Source organism: Sinocyclocheilus rhinocerous, unplaced genomic scaffold (assembly GCF_001515625.1).
Source record: "Sinocyclocheilus rhinocerous isolate Xijiao unplaced genomic scaffold, SAMN03320098_v1.1 scaffold1393, whole genome shotgun sequence".
Lineage (NCBI taxonomy): Eukaryota > Metazoa > Chordata > Actinopteri > Cypriniformes > Cyprinidae > Sinocyclocheilus > Sinocyclocheilus rhinocerous.
Genome location: NW_015625613.1, coordinates 316544 through 336923, shown reverse-complemented (window position 1 = coordinate 336923; position 20380 = coordinate 316544). Strand labels below are relative to the sequence as shown.

Sequence of the window (20380 nt, the reverse complement as noted above, 5' to 3'; positions counted from 1 at the left end):
GTGTTGTAGTTTAAGTTTGTGACATATTTTGTAGTTAGATCATGAACAGAATTCTTTCAGTTTAAAGTCATTTACCATTGGAGATTTTAGTGGTTAAACATTTCTTTTTGATGGAATTGAAGTCTCCACTCAGATTTTTTCTTTGTGCATTTTGTGAGTCTTGAGTACCATTTCAGTTAACATTTTCAAAGAGACACAGGCAGACCTCAAATTCAAGGTCTAAAATATAAATATTCTTAATAGGGTCTTTTTGGTTTGTTCATATCATGAGTGCACCTCAAGCTCAAGTACTCATTAGCAATCCACAGTGCAGACTGCACTTGCAAATATATCCATTGTGAAATGGTGCCCGCAGGCTGTCATTGCAGAAGTCTGGAAACATGATGTAGTGTAATAAGAGCTCTACTGGAACTGTTTTTGAATAATATAGTGAATATGGTTCATTGCAGTTTTACGGGACCTCTACAATGTCTTTCTGCTCTGTCTATGGCCACTTTAGCTTCCATTATGGTGTTCTTATAGACCATAAGAAGACCTCTGCAGACTCTAGATGGTTAAGTGAGATGTGTCTATCAATGGAGCCAAGCCTTTCCTGAAAATGCACAGCCTTTGCAAGCAGTGAGTATAGCCATGAGTTTACGAGCAGACTGCTTGTACATAGATACTGGGATCAATAGTTTCACTTTGTAAATGTTTTAACAGCTTTTAATGCTAAAATAAAAATAAACCTTTCTAGGTAATACGCATTATGGATTTCAAGCAGATGGTCTTAGAGGGGGGCAATGCATAGCATAAGAGTCTTTTACACATCATAGACCACCATAAATCAAATGTGTTTTCTCTCATAATAGTGTCTTGTGAACTTTGGTTTTTTTTTGGTATTCAGGTTTGTTAAGAGTTGGGTTGACTAGATGTCCACCAATAAGTTTTTTCTTAATGGCCGATGGTAATAATTAAATACGTCTACTATACTACTGGTTATGTGCAACGCTGACTTAAAGGGATAGTTCACCCAAAAATGAAAATTCTGTCATTAATTACTCACCCTCATTTCATTCCAAACCCATCATAAGACATTCGTTCATCTTCGGAAAAACAAATTAAGATATTTTTGATGAAATCCAAGAGCTTTCTGGCATAGACAGTAGCGCAACTACCGCGTCATGGTACTCGTGTGAATGGCAGCGGAGACTGACCCGGAAGAGAAGAAATCATTCAATTAAGTCTTTTTTTTTTCTTTGCGCACAAAAAGTATTTTCGTAGCTTCATAAAATAAAGGTTGAACCACTGATGTAACATGGACTATTTTAACGATGTCCTTACTACGTTTCTGGGCTTTGAATATCACGTGGTAGTTCAGTTTTTGTCTATAGAAAGCTCTTAGATTTGATCAAAAATATCTTAATTTGTGTTCCGAAGGTGAATGAATATCTTGCGGGTTTGGAACAACATGAGGGTGAGTAATTAATGACAGAATTTTCTTTTTTGGGAACTATCCCTTTAAGGTTAATCTTTAAAAACATTTAATTTAATGTTATAAATAAACATATATATATTTTTTATTTTATTTTTTTATTTTTAGTAAATCAAGAAGAATATCAAATGGGAAATGACCACCTTTGTTATTTGGTCAATTAAACACCTTTATCAATACTCAATATCTCAAAATGATATATTGGCGTGTCACTATCTACCACTACTTTAGAGTCTGAATGCTTTAGGGTCCAGAGCCATTTAGTGTAAAACACTGGATGTGAGTCATGTAGGGTCCTAAGATTTGGACACTGTGTGGACACCCTCCCCCAAACTCGTTGAAAACCCCTAACTCCTCCCCTATACAGCTGGCTGTGTTTGGTCAGGGAGCGATGCGGGACGGGGGGAGGGGGTCAGTGGAAGCACAGCTGGTCTGACCTCCCTGCAACCAGCTGCCTTAACAAAGGACCCCTGTCAGGCTTCTAGAAAGGTGGTCCGTCTACCCATCTTTTTTTTTTCCCCCTGTCCCATTTCTCTTCTGCCACTCCCCCTCCCCCACTCCGACTCCATTGTATCCCTGTAGATCTGTCCCAGCTGTTAGGATCTTTTTATGTTCCTTTCTTTTGGCGTGACCTCCCTTCCACCGAATTAACCCCCACTTCCATATGCATTCACAACTCATATGCACAGGCGCTTTCGCAAAACTGTTTGCAACACAATTTTTAAGGCCGGCAGAGCTGGGTCTGACAGAATGCTGATGCTGAAGCTTTTTGGCCAGATACCTTGAGGGTGGGCCTTGTGTCGGCTTGATGCCACCCAGTACCCGTCCCGTTCCCTATTGTTCCAGTTCGCGCGTGCCTTGCAATTCACAGCATTTGTATTGGTGGTGGGGAGGCCGGCCCGTGTCCTTTTGTCGTCCAGCCATAGTTCCTGACACACGCCCGTGTTTGACAGACGCACATGCTGACAAAGGCCGCGCGCACAGCATACCTCTGCTAATTCCGCCCGTCCAGCCTCTTCAGATACTTGTCTTTGTTGGGCCACACCTTTTATATCTTATCCAGTTTTCTTAGTCTGTCTCTTCTGGTTAAAGTTTTTAAAAACCTAGACCTAGAAGAATCCAGCCTGAATGTGCCGGATCTCATATATGAAGAGCTTACATATGTCTCATATAAATCTCACATATGTCAGTAGCACTTTATTTTAAGGTGTAGTTACAGTACTTCCCGTAGTAATAACAGTAAATTTCAAGCAACTAACCTTAAACTGAACTGCTAACCCCAAACGTGTAGTACAAGCACATGTTCCTTTTGTCGTCCAGCCATAGTTCCTGACACACGCCCGTGTTTGACAGACGCACATGCTGACAAAGGCCGCGCAGCATACCTCTGCTAATTATTTGCTGGGGCCCACTGAAAGATGAGACGCGGTGGCCATCTGTGATCTATGCTTTTAATCCCTGTATGCCCACCCGTCCAGCCTCTTCAGACCCGTGTCTTTGTTGGGCCACACCTTTTATATCTTATCCAGTTTTCTTAGTCTGTCTCTTCTGGTTAAAGTTTTTAAAAACCTAGACCTAGAAGAATCCAGCCTGAATGTGCCGGATCTCATATATGAAGAGCTTACATATGTCTCATATAAATCTCACATATGTCAGTAGCACTTTATTTTATGGTGTAGTTACAGTACTTCCTGTAGTAATAACAGTAAATTTCAAGCAACTAACCTTAAACTGAACTGCTAACCCTAAACGTATAGTACAAGCACATGCAGTTAATTATTATTACTTAGTACTTATTTCTGTAATTACTTTGTAACAACAACACCTTAAAATTACCCATATGTCTCTGCTATGGATATTGTACTTCTGGTATTTAAATTCTGTCTGATAAGCTGATAATTGTTGTTATATTATGTCCAATAACTGTTAAATGGGTGATTATTCAAATGTAATAAAAAAGTAAAAAAAAAAAAAAAATCATTAATAAAATAAAATAAAATACCAAAAGCTAAAATCAGTCATTTTAAATGCTTAATTTAGCCAGGCCTCATTATAATGTTTTGTATGTAAAATGGAAATTCATTTTGAGATTTGAAGAAGATTGCATTTAACAGTGTCATTGTGTTTTTAATGATTAATTTTAAAAATCATTAAAATAAAAATAAAATACAAATTCTAAATTAAATGAAAAGGTAACTTATAAGCGGCCAAGATGAACAATTCTGTACTATTTAAAATCAGCCATTTTCAATGCTACACTTGTATTTAGGCATTACATTATAATGTACAATAAGAAAATCTAATGTAATTCAGTAACTGATGTGGTGATGATATATATTTATTTGTTATTTTTTATATTATTTTATTTTATATTTTATTTGTTACTATTTACTATAGTAATAATAGTGAATCATGCATAACTACAAGCAACTAACCATGAACTAAACTCTCTACTTAACCAAAAATTAAAATGCATCATTTGCTTGCCCTCATGTTGTTCCAAACCTGTATGAATGTCTTTCTTCTGCTGAACACAGAATATATTTTGAAGAATGTGGGTCACCAAACATTTGACGGTAGCCATTAACTTCCATAGTACTTTTTTCCATAATATGGAAGTCAATGGCTACCAACTCCATTCATGCTTTTTATCAAGTGGGGAAAGTTTACAGGAAGCACCTTGAATGAGTTTTTGTTAAGTCAGAGGCCCCCCTTTTCTCTCACAAGGTTTTGTTTCCTAACAACCAGACAAAACACTCACGGTAAGGTGTGCTTCCACGGCTTAAATGACTTTCACTGACTGGTTGAGACTGAGAGGTGGAGATTTAATTCTAGCATGGAATGCTAACTTCATTCTGTCTGCTGCGCTATTCTTGCCGTTGAATCAGTTTGAATCAATACATTGTAACTGCCTAGTGAAGGTCATCCAGTACTATGGGTAAAGCGTGCACACTATAGCTAAGCCACTACTAAAGCACAATCAATCTAGTCCACAAATAACAGTCGTCTGTTACCTCTTATTCTGGAATATTGAAGGCCACAGAAGGTTTTCAGTGGTATTTCTGGAATATTTTCGATTTAGGTGGGTTATTTTGAGATGGTTTTGTAGCATGGCCTTCTCCTCAGTGCAGACAACAACAGTACATGCTGAATTCAAAGTGACTGGCTTGCATTTTTGATGTTCCTTAAAAAAGGTGTTGATGTTCCTTGGTTGTGTATCACAACAGGGTCAAATGAGTGCACATATGCCATTGCTGTCACTCAGAAATGGAACTGCAGCACAGAGTATTTCAAATAGTCTCTGAAAACAAAAGGAAAAAGTGACATGGCTGTCATCAAAAGTAGGTAGGGAAGCAGAATTCTACCCAATACTGATATGCCGATAATTTTATTTTTTATGTTTAATGGCCAATAACCAATACATTCTATACTCTTTTTTAAATCTAAATAATAAAACTAAAATGTATAATTTTAAATGCTACAAGTACATTTTGGCATCATAACCTTATAATGCACAGTAAGAAATTTTGAAATTTGATAAAGATTACATTTAACAGTGTTATTGGGCTTTTAAAGATTACGTTTTAAGTTCAAATGAAAAATTAGCTTAAAATTAAGCAATAAATGGCCCAAAATCCTACACTACTTTTATCAAAATAACTTTAAAAAATATTAGAACTAAAATGAAAGTACATTTCAAGTTGTGTATGAAAAATGGAAAGTCATTTTGAGATTTGAAGAAGATTTAACAGTGCCATTGTGTTTTTAATGATTCATTTGGATTAAAATGTAAAATTAAATGAAAAGGTAACTGATAAGTGGCCAAGATCACATATTCTATATTATTTATATAAATTAAATTAAAAATAATAAAACTAAAGTAATTAATTTGCTAAAAGTAAACCGAGGTATCACAAAATTGAGAGTATTACATTATAAATAATGGAAATACATTTTGAGATTTGACAAACATTACATAACAGTTTCAGTTAAAATGACGTCAACACATAGAGTAACGCTGCGTGTTTCTAAGCATTTCAGGGGACCTTTAAATTATTAGTTTTTATAAAGATTAACTTTAAGTGAGCATTATGGGATCTTAATATAAAAATAGGGGAAATTATATCATACATAATAAATATTCAGTATTAGCCAATACCAATAAATGAAAAATGTCTGTAATATAGACTGATAACCAAAATGGTTCCTATACATCGTGCATTCCTAAATTATATGATCTTCTCTACAACCATTGTTGTTTGAGGCACTTATAGGAACCAGGGTCTTCTGTGATGACAGGTTCATCAGGGTTTTCTTCAGTTCCGCTCGTGCAGTGACGTTCTAAGTTCGCCCCATGACCCCAGGCAGCTGTCCCACCCCATTAGCATAACAAAGTTGTCCACTTCTGCTCCCTGTGTTGGATGCCACTAGCTGTCAAGGAGGAGCCATGTGGCATGTTCCAGCCCTGCTGTGGGCCATCTGTGGGCCTGTCCTCCTTTCCACTCACTATTCCTGACTCACTCTTTCCAGTGTGGCGGAAACCTCCATATAACATGCTTGAGTCATCTCATCGTTCGTCTGCAGGCTGTTAATTGTGGCTATTAATCTATAAAAACACTTTCTGTGTTTATTCAATAAATGGACCCTGGATATGGTTGGAGGTCCTGTCATGCTGACATTTGTCAGTCACTAGCCTTTTTCTTGCTTTCCCACTGTGGTCTATTTATTTTCGGTCTTGAGCGTACTGTGAACTGTGGACCCAGCGGCATTTAATTAAAATTTTCAAGGAAATGTAGCCTTTGTGGGGGAGAACTGAATAAAAACAAAGTGTTAATATGTTGAACACTGTTGACATTTAACTTTCAACTATTGATAGAGTGATGCATTAGACAGACTGATTAATTGGATGGTATTTAGCTATTTTGAGATTATTGGCTGATAAAAATGCCTGCTTGTAAATTTAACAGAAGTGCTATAATTCTCTTCCATTCCTGTCAGTTCCAAAATGTATACAGCTTTGTCAAAACATAACTTGTACTTACTAACTAACTAACTAACTAACTAGACTATAGCTTTTTTTTTTTTTTTGCTTAGTATTTTTTGTCTTGTTTTTTTCATTTAAAATGTCCAAACATTCATAAATCAGGATATTTGAGAAGCAAAGCTTTACCTGAGAAGCAAAATTACTTAAGTCTTGTTTTCTGAAAAAGGATTTAAAATTAAGTGGCTTATTCTTTAAAACAAGAATACAACATAGAGTTATATTCAAAAGGTAAAACAAATACATATTTCTACGTTTTAAAGAGAAAATGCTTTTTTAAACATAAATCGTATGAATGTTAAGATATTTGTACTGAAAGTCAAGAAAGTCAAGAAAGTCTTTCTTTGCAGTGTAAACTTTGATTAAGAATTTAAATCACATGTATAGAAGTAATTATCACCTCTCTCTGAAATTACATTTCTTTTTCTTTACTTCACTTGGCCACAAAAGCTTTTGAATAATGTTCATTTAAAAAGCTATTTAAACATTGTTTTAGCAAGCTTACTTTGGCCACTTTTTATGACCCGATCACTCACTGATGAATAAAGTTGTGCCATACTTGAATATCTCATTCACTTGGAGATATGTCATATTATGGAAGGAAATTGGCTTGCAAATGGTAATTTATATTGATTTTAAACTACTCCACTCTTATTTAGTAACCAGAATAATGAAAAAGAAACTCCGTAATACCCATGCAGATTTTCTGCAGTTTAGTTTTCTAATAATTTCCACTGTTTTGAGGGATTTTTCACTCTTTTGTGTAAGCCTCATTTGCTAAAATCTAGATCAGCCATTGGACATCCTGCTCTCAATAAAACCAAGATTTTTCAAAAACACTCACATTCTTCCATTTGGCGAAGAGATTTTTTGTATAAATATTAGCATTAGGTACGTTAAACTTTCTCCTCATACTTATGAGTAGTTTAACTCAGAATTTTCCCCACCATGTGCCAGGAAGTAGTGTCAAGACAACAATTATTCAAAGCGCATTTGCAATAGCGCTTCATTTCCGTGCTTCTTTTCTCCCATAGCCTCTTCCTTCCATCAGGCATTGGAACTCACCCCATACACCCCTTGTAGGAGTGGTTGCCATGGGAGCTGGTTGCCAGGCAGCCAAAGGAGGTGGTGATTGGGGGGTGTTGATGTCGATTGGAGTGAGGTATGACGAACAGTGAGGATTCTTAGCGTGACGGACCTCTGGGTGTGATTACACTCTGGGTTTCTCGTCTGATCCAACAGGGACCGCAATCACGCCCGGAGCAAAAATAAGAACGAGGGAGGAAAACAGGCAGTGAGAAAGAGGGAGAAACTGCATTATGCATAATGAGTTGCTTGAAACCAAGATTTAGTAATCGAATGCAGTGAAGTGAGAGAGAACAAACAAGGAAGTGACATCGCTACTGGTCTCAGTGCCTCTTCGGGCCTTGCTGGAGGCTCTCGTCTGCCTGATATCAGTGCTTCTGCGTCAGATGGGCTGCTTTTTATGCCTTCAGGCTTTGAGAACAAGCAAGACAGGGCCAGTGTGTTGGCATGAGCCTGGGGCTCCCCTCGATGGTGATGGGACTGAATGCAGGGCAGCTGAGGGAAGTCATGGCCCGGCCCTCTGTTGGGATTATTGGAAGCACTGCTGTTTAAATGCACCCATTCACTCAAAAAATGAAAATTCAGGCATCGTTTACTCAATATTATTCTACATCTCTAATCCTACCCAATACCTAAACTTAACAACTACCTTACTAACTACTTATAAGCAGCAAATTATGAGTTTATTGAGGCAAAAGTCATAGTAAATGATTAATGGAGACATGATCATTTTATTTGATGAACCAATTTAATTTAGGCTTTTGTTCATATATAAACACTGATCAGCTCACTTAGGTTGTGCACATCAAAAATGGTAAACAGAAGCTGAAACATATTTGCAAGAACCAGTGTCACATTTGGCCTTTCGTGAGAACCAATGAAATTGTTTTTGTGCACGTCAAACTAATATGGTTATGATTCCATTTTCCATATTTGATATGCTCTATGTATGAACACTGATCAGTATTTTTATATTGTGAAAAATGTTACATTAAATCTATTTATCATACATATAAAGTGATCTTGAGAAGACTTGGATTAAACGGCTTGATTTGTTTTACAATGTCTTTTGAACTTTTTAAAGTGCCAAAGTTTTGGGACGAATGAAGTGTTTTCAGAGATGATCGAAAGTCTTATGGTTTTGTAACTACATGAGGGTGAGTAAATGATGACAGAATTTTAATTTTTGGGTGAACAAACCTTTTAGGTTTAGGCCCAATCCCAATTCTACCCCTTAGCCCTTCCCCTTTCCCCTACCCCTCCGTTTCGCGCATTCACGTGAAGGGGTAGGGTTGTCTCAATTTTCTTTTGGTTGGAGGGGTAGGGGTAGGGGAAGGGCCAGACAGTCCTTCAAACGAAGATTTTTCGGGACCACACTTCAAATGAAGGGGTATGAATTATCTCAGCGTAAACCGGCTTCAGAGGCAACATGGCTGCCCGAGCGAACAAAAAGACACATAAATGTAAGCATTTTTGGCATTAATAAAGATTTTAACGAAAAGCAATCATTTGTTTTATGTTACATTAAATCTCCATCTATCTATCCATCCATCCATCCATCTATCCATCTATCTATCCATCCATCCATCTATACATCCATCCATCCATCTATCTATACATCCATCTATGCATCTATTAGGGCTGTGCGATATTGAAGAAAAATGCGATGTGCGATAACTCATTAAATAATGCGATATACTATATGCGATACGATAATGCTTAAATGCCACATGCTCAGATGACACATGCTGTTGCTGAGTCAGTTCTGTGAACTTCTATAACTATCTTGTGTCATATATATGGTTATTTGTATGTATATATGTATCAAGAGCTCCTGTAAAACCACAACAAATTCCTTGTGTTTGCGCACACTTAAGTGGTGAATAAAGCTGAATAAATTCTGATTCTGATTCGAATATAACTAGCATACATGTTTCACTTTTTGTGAGAAGAAAGCACCCCTACAACAACTTCTGAAAGTGAACGGTATGTGTTTTACTCGAGCATTACATAAAAATGTCATTTTTACTTTAGTGTAATCATTTTAACATGAGTTTAGGAACTGAATAATAAAAAGGAAAAATAAAACACTGCTTAGTATTTACTCTTTGAATTCAATATGCACTGATTCTTATTTAAGCTACAAAAGTTATTTAGGTAAGAGCAGTGAGTGATTTTCTCTTTGTCTTTTGTTCATGGCTCCAAATATTGCAAGCTGAAGCGATATGCATATTGCGATATGTACATTTGCAATATTTCGATAATTTGGATATATTGCACAGCCCTAATAGTTGGTCACATTTTATTATTTGCGTTTACTGTAGCACTTTTCATTCAGCCAAGTTATTATGTTTTGATGAAAGTTTATGAAGGCAGACTTCTTTGGAATAGCATGCAGTGATGAATTGTGCACAGTATGACTTTTAATGTGTATTGCGACAGACATTTGTTGGTTTTAAAAATCAATGTAGTATTATGAGAAAAAATGCAATGCATTGATTAATAATTGTGTTGGCACTTTCCCACTAACAAAATTCTCTAATTAAATTACAAATTACAATTAATTAATTTACCCAAACTGAAAGATTGGTTAGTGTGAATCCTCTCTGTAGTGGTACATAAGAAGCTGTACTGACAGATGAGTTTGCGTCTCACATCCTCTGACAGCTCAGTAAAGAAATGCAGGCCTTTGTCATATTGCCGCTCGGTGCAGGTAGAGGGCAATGTGCCACTGAATCATTGTGACTCTGTCACTCTCTAGTATGCGGCTCGTCGAACTACATAAATCTGACCCCACTTTCACTGACCCTCTAGAGACGACGCATTGACTGACTCTTATTTAAAAGACTGTGTTTGCCAGAGTGGGAGGCCTGTTTATATGTAGCATATCATTTCATATTCGAGAGGATTGGACATATGTGTCAATTCATTTAAATTGTAGAGTTTCCTAACCCCAAAATGTTCCATTGGGAGTAGATATGAAGTGCTAAAGTGTGACAGAATTGTGGAATGATTTGTAATCAAGAATTGTTTAGGCACTACATATTTTTGCAAGTATTTTTCATATTTAGTTTATATGCAATTTTTCTTTGGAGCTCAAGACCCCTCTGTTTATTGCCTCTGGGTAAAACAACTATACAAAATGCTGGACATGATTGGTCTGGTTAAATGTCCATGTGAATACATTGATCCAGCCCTGCTGGTGGACTCTCATTTGGGTCATGAGAAGTTAGGACAAGTTCAATCAACAGAGCGCGATCAATTCAACACCAGAGGGAAGCTCCACCAGTCTCGCTTGGCCAAGAGACTCCCCTGTTCCAGTCTAGAAAAGTAACATAATTTGAAAGATAAGTCAAGGTATTATACAGTCAGCACAAGACAGCTGAAGTTGAAGGAACAGGAATTATGCTGCATTTAAGTCCTCCTATAAAATTTCTATAGATATAACGTTGTGCTTTCAAGTGATTTTGGACATTTTAGATTTTGGAATTTCAGAATTTCTTTTCTCTTTAGCCTTTTAGCACTAGTTCAGTCAAATGAAGGGCAAATACTTTCACCCGAAATACAGGAATACTTTTCCTATCCCAGGTTAATGTGCAGAGACAATTTTAAGTAATGTTGTTTATAAAGTATAAACAATATTCTGCTTCGGTTCAACCAATGGTGTGAGTTTGAGGTGCAACTTACTCTAATGTGAGCATTTTGGGAAACCTGTTTGAAAACAATTTCAGTTTGTTCCACTAATGTCGCAAAAAACACACCTCAGCTTTACTTTAGTCATGATCCTCTAACTCAAGGCTCAGAAAAATCCGCTAGTAATTGTGATATTGTGGTGACATTCAATCGCATGTAAACAGAACAATAATTAGGTAAATATATAATATTTTTCTATATGGGGCTTCACAAACCTCTGGGGATTTGCAAGGGAACTGAAGGGAGTTTTTGAGTTAAAGAAAAGCTAATAATTCATTAAATCATAAAAATTTAAAATAAATTTTAAAACTCTAAACTTACATTGTATCAAAACATAATATTTTTCTTTGTTTACCTGCATATCATGTGATAATTAACTGAGAACTGTGAACATGCGAATGTGTGTTTATTGAAATATTACCTTTAAATCTCTTCAAGTAGCCTAATATTTTAGGTCAAAAGCTGATGACAAAAAAGGGGTCCCTGTTAAGCAAGGAATATATATAGGGAATAAATATGCTAAATAATAAATAGATTATTTAAAAATCCATTATAGTGTCAGACTCTGTTCCATGTTGTGTGTGTTTCTTGCTCCCCATGTGCCTTCCTATGCCCTTATTTGGTTGGTTTCCTGTTCCTGTCCTGATTAGTATAGTTCATTTGTCCCAGCTGTTTCCCTTGATGTTTCATTGCTCCCAGGTGTGTCTCGTCATCCCCTCCTCCTGTGTGTATTTAAAGTGTTCCCAGTCCCTAGTTCTCTGTCCGCTGTTATACGTCTTCCTGAGTTCGTCTCCCTTGGTCTATAGAAATAAAGTCTTGGTAAAGTATTCTCCAGCGTCTCCTCGTTCCTCGTGTGTGTGCACCGTGACAGAACAGCGGACCCAAAAAGTAAGCGGCACTCCCTCTCCCCGTTTGATTTCCGTTTTTTGATAGTTTTTGTTTTTTTTCCCCGTGCGTTCCTCCACGTCCCCAAATGGAGGAAAGGTTAATATTTATCGCGTTGGCTCAGGCGAGCCCAGACCCCATCGTCTTTGCAAGGGCGTTCGTGCCGCTCACCCTCTCCAGCTCCCTCGAGGGGGAAACTCTCGCAACGCTCCCAGGTCTGTCTCGTCATCCCCTCCTCCTGTGTGTATTTAAAGTGTTCCCAGTCCCTAGTTCTCTGTCCGCTGTTATACGTCTTCCTGAGTTCGTCTCCCTTGGTCTATAGAAATAAAGTCTTGGTAAAGTATTCTCCAGCGTTTCCTCGTGTGTGTGTGCACCGTGACATATAGATGTTAAAGATAAGTATTTTGTTTCCTTAGAAAAATATAACAAATAAGACAAAAAACGGCAGTAAAAAAAATAATCAAAAATGCATAGAAAAGGCAGTATGTCTTTAAATTTTGGAAGGCGTATTGTTACGCAAGTAGAATCTTGAGCAGTCTCCAGCACACTGAGGTCATTCTTCATAACTATAGCATTAATAGGCTTATAGGAAGTGTGCTGTGACTATGTGCACATGCTGTGCTCTGTTCGCAGGGACTAATATGTCAGAATAATGAGCTGAGCTGGAAGAACATAGCAAGTACAAACACAACAACACAGACAACTGGCACTGCAGATGGGCGACTGAAAGTGTGTCATCACCATCTCCAGTCTAATCACCTCCGCCCACGCTCCTCCTCTGTTTCTCTCTCCCCTCCCCTCCCTGTCTCTCTATCTTTCGCTTTCCATCCTCCCCTCACTGCCTATGTTGTGGAAAGACAAAAAGTTGATTTGTTCCTCAGAGGCTGCAGCTCAGCACATCCAGCCAAATTCGCATGTCTCCGTGCGTCAGTGCATGTTTCTGTGGGCGAGGACACATATGGTGATGAGACTGAGCACATGTGTTATTGTCGCCTCCTCCAAGTTAATCTCTGAAGAGGAGGTGTGGTTGCCTCCTCCTTCTTTTGGATCCCAAAACTGAATATTCAACAGCGTTTTGCCTCAAGCTTTTTATCGAACGTCAGTTTTGACTGTGAAACATCCTCGGGTGGTTCGATTTTGATACTTTACCTGGCTTTGGTCTTCTGACATCTCTCTAAAATGAGTTTCAGCAGTGATATGGATGAGACAGAAGATGGGAGGTGAGTTTTTTTTTCTATTTAAAAATGAAGAATGAGCCTCAGTGGAAAAGGGTTATGAATGTTTTGCTTCGTGCCATTAATTTTTTATTTTTATTTTTTTAAATACATGGGCCCTAAAACCAGTGCATCACTCAGATTAGTAACCAAGCTTATTCTGAAGGCTTGGGTTTGGCTAATACTCTTACAGGAAGTAGCTGCATGAGCCTCCATATGGCTCAGATTAATAGATAAATTGATATACCAACTGAACAGATTAGCTGATACTTATCTGTCTTTCTATTATTTGATTTATTTGTTGTCGCTCTCCGCGGTTATCAAATGCAATGTAGGCTGTTATGATGATCAAAAACAAATTAATGTCTGATTGTGTCTGATGTTCCTCTCCTGGAAGGGCATCAAGTCAAGTCAAGTCACCTTTATTTATAGCGCTTTTAACAATACAGATTGTGTCAAAGCAGCTTTACAGTATTAAATTGGAAAATAGTGTGTCAATAATGCAAAAGGACAATAGAAAACACAAACTTTCATGTTTCATCTGTCTCTGGGGCTCATCTAGTTGTTCTGGTCTCCGCTGACATTCAGGGCTGGAGAGATCATCTCTACGTCCTGATCCACCATCTGGGCTGGATACGTACTGTAACGGGGACCTCGGAATAAGAGAAATATAAGCGTAGATGCCATTCTTCTAACGATGTAGCGAGTACATCGGGTGTTATGGGAAGTGTTCCCGGTTCCGGCTGACCTAATTAATGCAGCCTAAAAATCCTTTAACGGATTTGAATATTAAAAATGTGTTAGTGTGTTTGTTATGTGTAAGCCAGGTTAAAGAGATGGGTCTTTAATCTAGATTTAAACTGACAGAGTGTGTCTGCCTCCCGAACAATGTTCGGTAGATTATTCGGTAGATAACATCATTACAGAGAACGCAGTGGACTGAGAGGACTCTCATGTCTCTACCTATCAGTTTCTCTTACTGGTGGCCTTAAAGGGCCACAGTTACACACACGACATGCAGAAGGAGAAATAGGTCACTTACATTGTGTATGAAGAAGCATTTTCACTAAAAAACACAACTTTTTACCCCCTATAAGCCCATAAAACTAAATAAATTAACCTAGCAATACTGTAATACAATAAAACTTGTTTTCAGAGAATACAGCTTAAGTTTTTTAGATGTTTGTAGTTTTTTTACAGTCTCTCTACAGCAACATTCATGTCAAAATGATCTCGCTTCCAAAAACTTTCCAGTACAAATATCGGAGCATCCTTAAAACAGGATGTAATTACTCTAGAAGCAAAAATAAATACAGAAGTAAAAGTAAATAAGATTTGTTTATAGAAAATATACCTTGAATTGTTTATTTCTATTTATTACAAATACATTTAAAGAACATTCTAACAATATTGAAGAAATTTGATAATTGGGTAAGAAAAATAAATGCAATTTGAGATACTGTATATTCTCTTAAAACAAATCTTGTATTATGATTTTGCTTTCTAGACTAATTTATCTTGCTTTATTGATGGGAAAAATACAAAAAAACACTAATAGTGTATTTTTGTTTGACTTGAATGTTTTTCCAGGACCAATAGAAGATGATGATCCAGGAACATGTCCTACTTGATGCAGCGCATTCACGATTTTGCCAAGTAGGGCATGTTCCTGGATCAACAGCTTTTGTTGGTCCTGGAACAATGCTCATGTCAACAAACATAGTTGTAACCGGATTCCTAACCTTAACTCATTAATTGACCCTTTAATTGTAAGGAAATTATAGGTTGATAAGCATGTTGTTCAACTCCCAACCCCCGCCCTAATCCTAACCCTACAATCTGATTGGTTGATGGGGATGTTGTTTCAGGTCCAACAATGATGTTGGTCCAGGAAAACATACCACTTGCCAAATCGCAGTAAACAACTTCCATAAGTTTTTTTGTTGAGGGAAAAAAAAAACACTTGATGAACCTTACTAATTGATGAGTCAACCATTGTGACTCATCACTAGTCCAAGTTGTTATGGACACAGCTGGACTAAGCTATTTAGAGCTGATAACTGATGCTACATGCCAGTCTTTGTTTAATCAAAATATATTTTATGAACATAGTTATAAATGTTATTTAATATGGAAAATCAAGATGTTAAGTTTTATCTCAAGTTTGAGTTATTCTTCAAGGGCATCAGACATCGTTGTCTGGACAGGTCAGCCTTTATATCAGTATAGTCTCATCTCTTAGAACCTCTGTATGTCAATCTACTAGATGGTTGTTGGATAATCTATGAGAAACTGTGTACTTTGTTGCCATTTTGTTGAAAAAGGAGCCTCAGAGCTATTTTCAATGTCCTGCCCTTCACCCAAAATAAACAAAATCAATAATTCAAGACTCATGAGCTAGAAGACCTTCACCATTCTTTCCTTGCGGCACTGTCCTGTCTGCACATTCAATAAAAACCTTGTGTATGCCATTTATTTTGATTTTAAAATATTTTTTTCTTTTTGCAACATAATGTGACAACTAAGTATGCCATTCACTGGTTGATTTCCAGTAACATGCAAACACTGTGGCTCTATTTTAGTGTTCTGGCTTGTCAACTTCTGGCTTCTGACTTGGGGACTTTTTGACTGACAGATCGTTGAATCCTTAGAAAATGTTATTTTTGCAATTTGTGCAAATCACACAGTGGCATTAAATAAATATTCACACTACACATTTTCAAAATGCATGGCATTGATCTTATTGTGAACGATTCATCCATGCGTATCTTTCATTTTATTGCATAACTTAATTTTCCAGTGAAACAACAAACTTCTCTCTGGTGACGTATGCCAGAATTCTCCAATTATTTAAGCCCAAAAAGTTTTGATGTGAATGCTGGAGTATGTGTATAGATGAAACTATAGTGTGCATGTGTCGAGTGCCTATGTAACTCGACACATGAACACTAGTTAGTTTCATCTTTGTTCAGTGTCTGTGCTGTTTCTCTCCAGAAGTTATAAATGGAAAAAAAAAAACGTCTTTGTACTCTTTTATACTTGCAGAAATCTCTTAACCACAAACACTCGTCAAAGTGCCCGTTTACTGTTGTTGTATCTCGATTGGTTTGACAATGGATGTTTATTGTTGTTCCGTCTCTTCAGTTTTTTTTTTTTTTGAGAACCCAGGCCAGCTTGTGCACCAACCAATTAGTGCAAAAGAAAAAAAAATGCAACCTGAATGCACAGAGTATCTACTATGCCGATGATAATGTTTACAGTATACACACTGTAAGCATAACATATTATACACATAAAACCTAAAGTATACTTTGGCCTTTATTCCACATAAACTTTGTCACTGTAAGCTAGCATTCATCTGCAATGACCACATATTAAAATCCAGTCAGAAACCAATGGTCCACACCCTACACGTTTTTTCGATAATCATTACACTCAGATATACAAATGTCATAATATAGAAAAATTATCTATTGCTACTTCAATTTCTGACTCTAGACAAGGCTGCTTAGCAAAGGAGAGGTTGATGCCATGTATAGCTAATAACCAAGCTATCCCTAAAATATACATCACAGCAAGGGAAATATCCTTTAGAAATATCCTTGCCAAATAATAATGCCTCTTAAGTTGAGCTTGTGGCAGATTGAGAGAAAACTTGGTTTGGAAAAAGCCGCAGAAGCACGTGTTGGTTAGGCAGACTGTCAGTCGAGCAAAGAAGACTCATCCTGCTGATGGCAGTCTCTGATTCAGCTGTCTCACTGCATTAGAGCCCTCGGCTGTCTAACTCTTTAAAGCAACATGCGCACAGACATACATTTTATAGGAGGATTGTTTTACTAGGACATTGGTTTAGTTTGCCTACTGAAAACATTCTGCGGCTTATGTCAGTGAATTCTGATCTAAACTTCTATGCGATTGAATCAACAGCATGTACTGCAAACCAGAATGACCCACATATTCACACTGGCTGTGAGTGTGAAATGGTCACTGTGTCACTGTCTTTCGGTATTGATGATATTAGCAAAGGACAGTTTCTCTTAGGATAAACATTTGGTCTGACCCCTTTTCCCCTGTCATCTGCAAACTCGATTACTCGCATCTGTGTTTGACGTATGTGGGTGTGTGCGGGTGTCGTGTTTATGTGTGTGAGTGTAACCTCAATCTGAGAACAGGTGTGATATGGTGCAGCTTCTTTAGACGTGCTGCGGCAGATGGCCAGAGAAACAAGTCGCCTTTGCTCCCTGGGTCAGATGATGTTTGCAAATGCGGTCTATAAGGTACTGAAACTGGGTCATGGGCGGGTGGATCTGTATCTGTCCTCCACAAATGTGTGTACACCCGGGCTGGGCTCTTATTTGATTAATTAGTTGGTGAAATAGGACACAATAGCTTTAAAGGCAGCATTTATTTGACTATATAGTAATATTGTGAAATATTATTGCAATTTAAAATAACTGTTTTCTATTTGAATATATTCTAAAATGTAATTTATTCCTGTGATGCAAAGCTGAACTTTCAGCAGCCATTGCTCCATTCTTTGGTGTCATATGATTCTTTAGAAACCATTAGAAAATACTTATTTGGTGCTTAAAAAAACATTTTGTATTATCAGTAATGTTTAAATAAGTTGTGCTGCTTAATGTTTTTGTGGAAACTGTAATAAAAAAAAAACATTTTTAAATTAATGAATGAATTTTTTTTGTGTGAGGTTCTTTGTTGAATATAAAATGTATTTGAAATAAGTCTTTACTGCACCTTTGATCAATTTAATGTTTCCTTGCATAGTATAAGCATTAGTTTTAAAAATGTAAAACTTTATTTCAGTGGTAGTAATTTAGAGATGCATGATATATTGATAATGTATCGGTTACATATATACATATGTATACATACAATGTGTGTGTGTGTATGTGTGTATATATATATACTGTATATATATGTGTGTGTTTGGTATTATTAGATATTTCATTGTTTTTCTTCTACAAATTTTGTATTTAGATTAACTCTGCTATCTTGTAACTTTGAAAACACTAGTAAATTAATTGTAGCATTTAAAAATTTTCTCAGCGTGTTATTGTTACTTTATTTAGACAAATTAGTTTAGACTTTAGTATTGGTTATTTGTCAGTTATCTGAATAATAATGAAAATATTTATGATTTTGTATTGGTCCAAACATTTATATCAGGGGAACCTTAATTGCTTGTCTCATGATAATATAACTTTGGGATTTTACCGTACACTGTAAAAAATAAGTGTAATTTTAACTGTAAAATTTTGTAAAAACGCTACGGAAAAAAACTGTTAATAGGTTAACAGTAAGTTCCCGTACTATATACAGGGAAAAACTGTAAAATATCTAACCAGACATTTCATGTAATTTTACAGTAAAATGCTGTTAATTTTAGTTTTTAAAAGTAAAAATAACAAATCAATGTGTAATTTACAGTCAAAAACTGTAAACTGATATTCCCAGAATTCCCTGCATGACCCTCCACATTTTAAAGTATTTTGTTTAAATAATCATGGTTTTTTATAGTTTTTGTTATTAGTTATGTATTTTTGGGCTTTATGTTACATCTTCTGTTGTTTAATGGAAGTTTAATGCATTATTTAAGTATCATGTGTGTTACCATGATGGTGTTTTGTGTTTGCATGAATGACTCTGTGCACCTTCTATATATTAGTATATACTTCTGCTTGTGGCGAAGCTACTTGTGATGAGCTTTGATTCTTCATGTGGCTTTCTCTTTTACCACCTGCATTATTATGGTGGTTGTCAGTATGTTAAAGGTACAAAACAGATTTTAATAGCAGTGTGCATTGTTGAATTTACTGGTTTACATTCAAATTTTCTTGTTTGTAAATTACAGTTTTATACTGTAAAATGTACAGTTTTTGGCCGTAAATGTGTTTACAGTTTTTCTGTATTTTTTACAAAATTATTCTGGCAACCATAGCTGCCAAAATTATTTTGTAAAAACTACAGAATTTTTTTTACAGTGTAGGGTGTTAAAGGAATAATTTACCAAAAAATTCTGTCATTATTTACACTCCTTCATGTCAGTCCAAACCTGTATGACATTTTTTCTCCAGCTGAACACAAAATACAATATTTAGAGGAAGGGCCGGATTTACCTTTTTTCGTGACATAGGCAAAACAAATTTTTGGGCCCCCCTTCCCTATTAATATAATAGGCCTAATATTACCACCACCCAAGCAAACAAAAAAAAATTCTTAAAAAAATGTCTTAATCAGTGAAACCGTTACAGTGTTTTATATCGCAATAAGCGCTTGCGTTAAGTCAATAAAAATCGAATGTAGTTCTTAATTTGTTTGAAAACTAAGAAAGACCATTCCGTTAATAAGCGCGGCGTCGTGGCCACATAACCACTTCGGGAGTGCATTATTTCTTATATAAAAATAATTTTAACGGCCTGGAGTAGGCATGGGCCGGTATGAGATTTTGACGGTATGATAACCTTAGGCAACAATATCACGGTTTCACGGTATTGTCGTTACAGCTCTAAAATTTGTTATTTTTAAATGACTGGGTAAAAAAAAAAAAAATTTTCCGCTGAACACAATATATTTTGTTTTTGAGCAACATACAGAATATTAGGAACAGTAGAATTTGTTTATTTTTTCTTTGATTTGTTTCCTAAAAAGAAGAAAAAAAAAGACTGACATCTTTATTTAACATAAATCTGTAATTACAGTTATTCAGTTGTAGTTATATAATTAATATACATATCATTTATATAATTTCATATCATTCAGTTATACAATTTCATATACATAATTTGATTTAATAATAACCCAATTTGAAGCAAAAACAGAATGTTCTGACTAGCTTTGTGAGATTATACTACATGCCTGAACGAAGCAAACAGCAGAAACTCTGAATGAGATGCAGATTCACTCTCTGACAGCAGGAGGCGCTGATACAGCGTTTCCTTGGTTATCGCAGTAAACAAAGCAGAGCTG

The 20380-nt window shown here is 36.4% G+C and overlaps 1 protein-coding gene across 1 annotated transcript in view; it reads left to right on the top strand.

Annotated features, from left to right (window-relative positions):
* The first annotated feature begins 13034 nt into the window (after window positions 1–13034).
* Window positions 13035–20380, top strand: part of numbl (NUMB like endocytic adaptor protein) — a 42596-nt gene continuing 35250 nt past the window's right edge. The window contains exon 1 of the mRNA XM_016576290.1: window positions 13035–13399. Within this exon, the coding sequence (XP_016431776.1) occupies window positions 13359–13399 (41 nt within the window). The 5' untranslated portion in view covers window positions 13035–13358. The remainder of the gene's footprint in view (window positions 13400–20380) is intronic.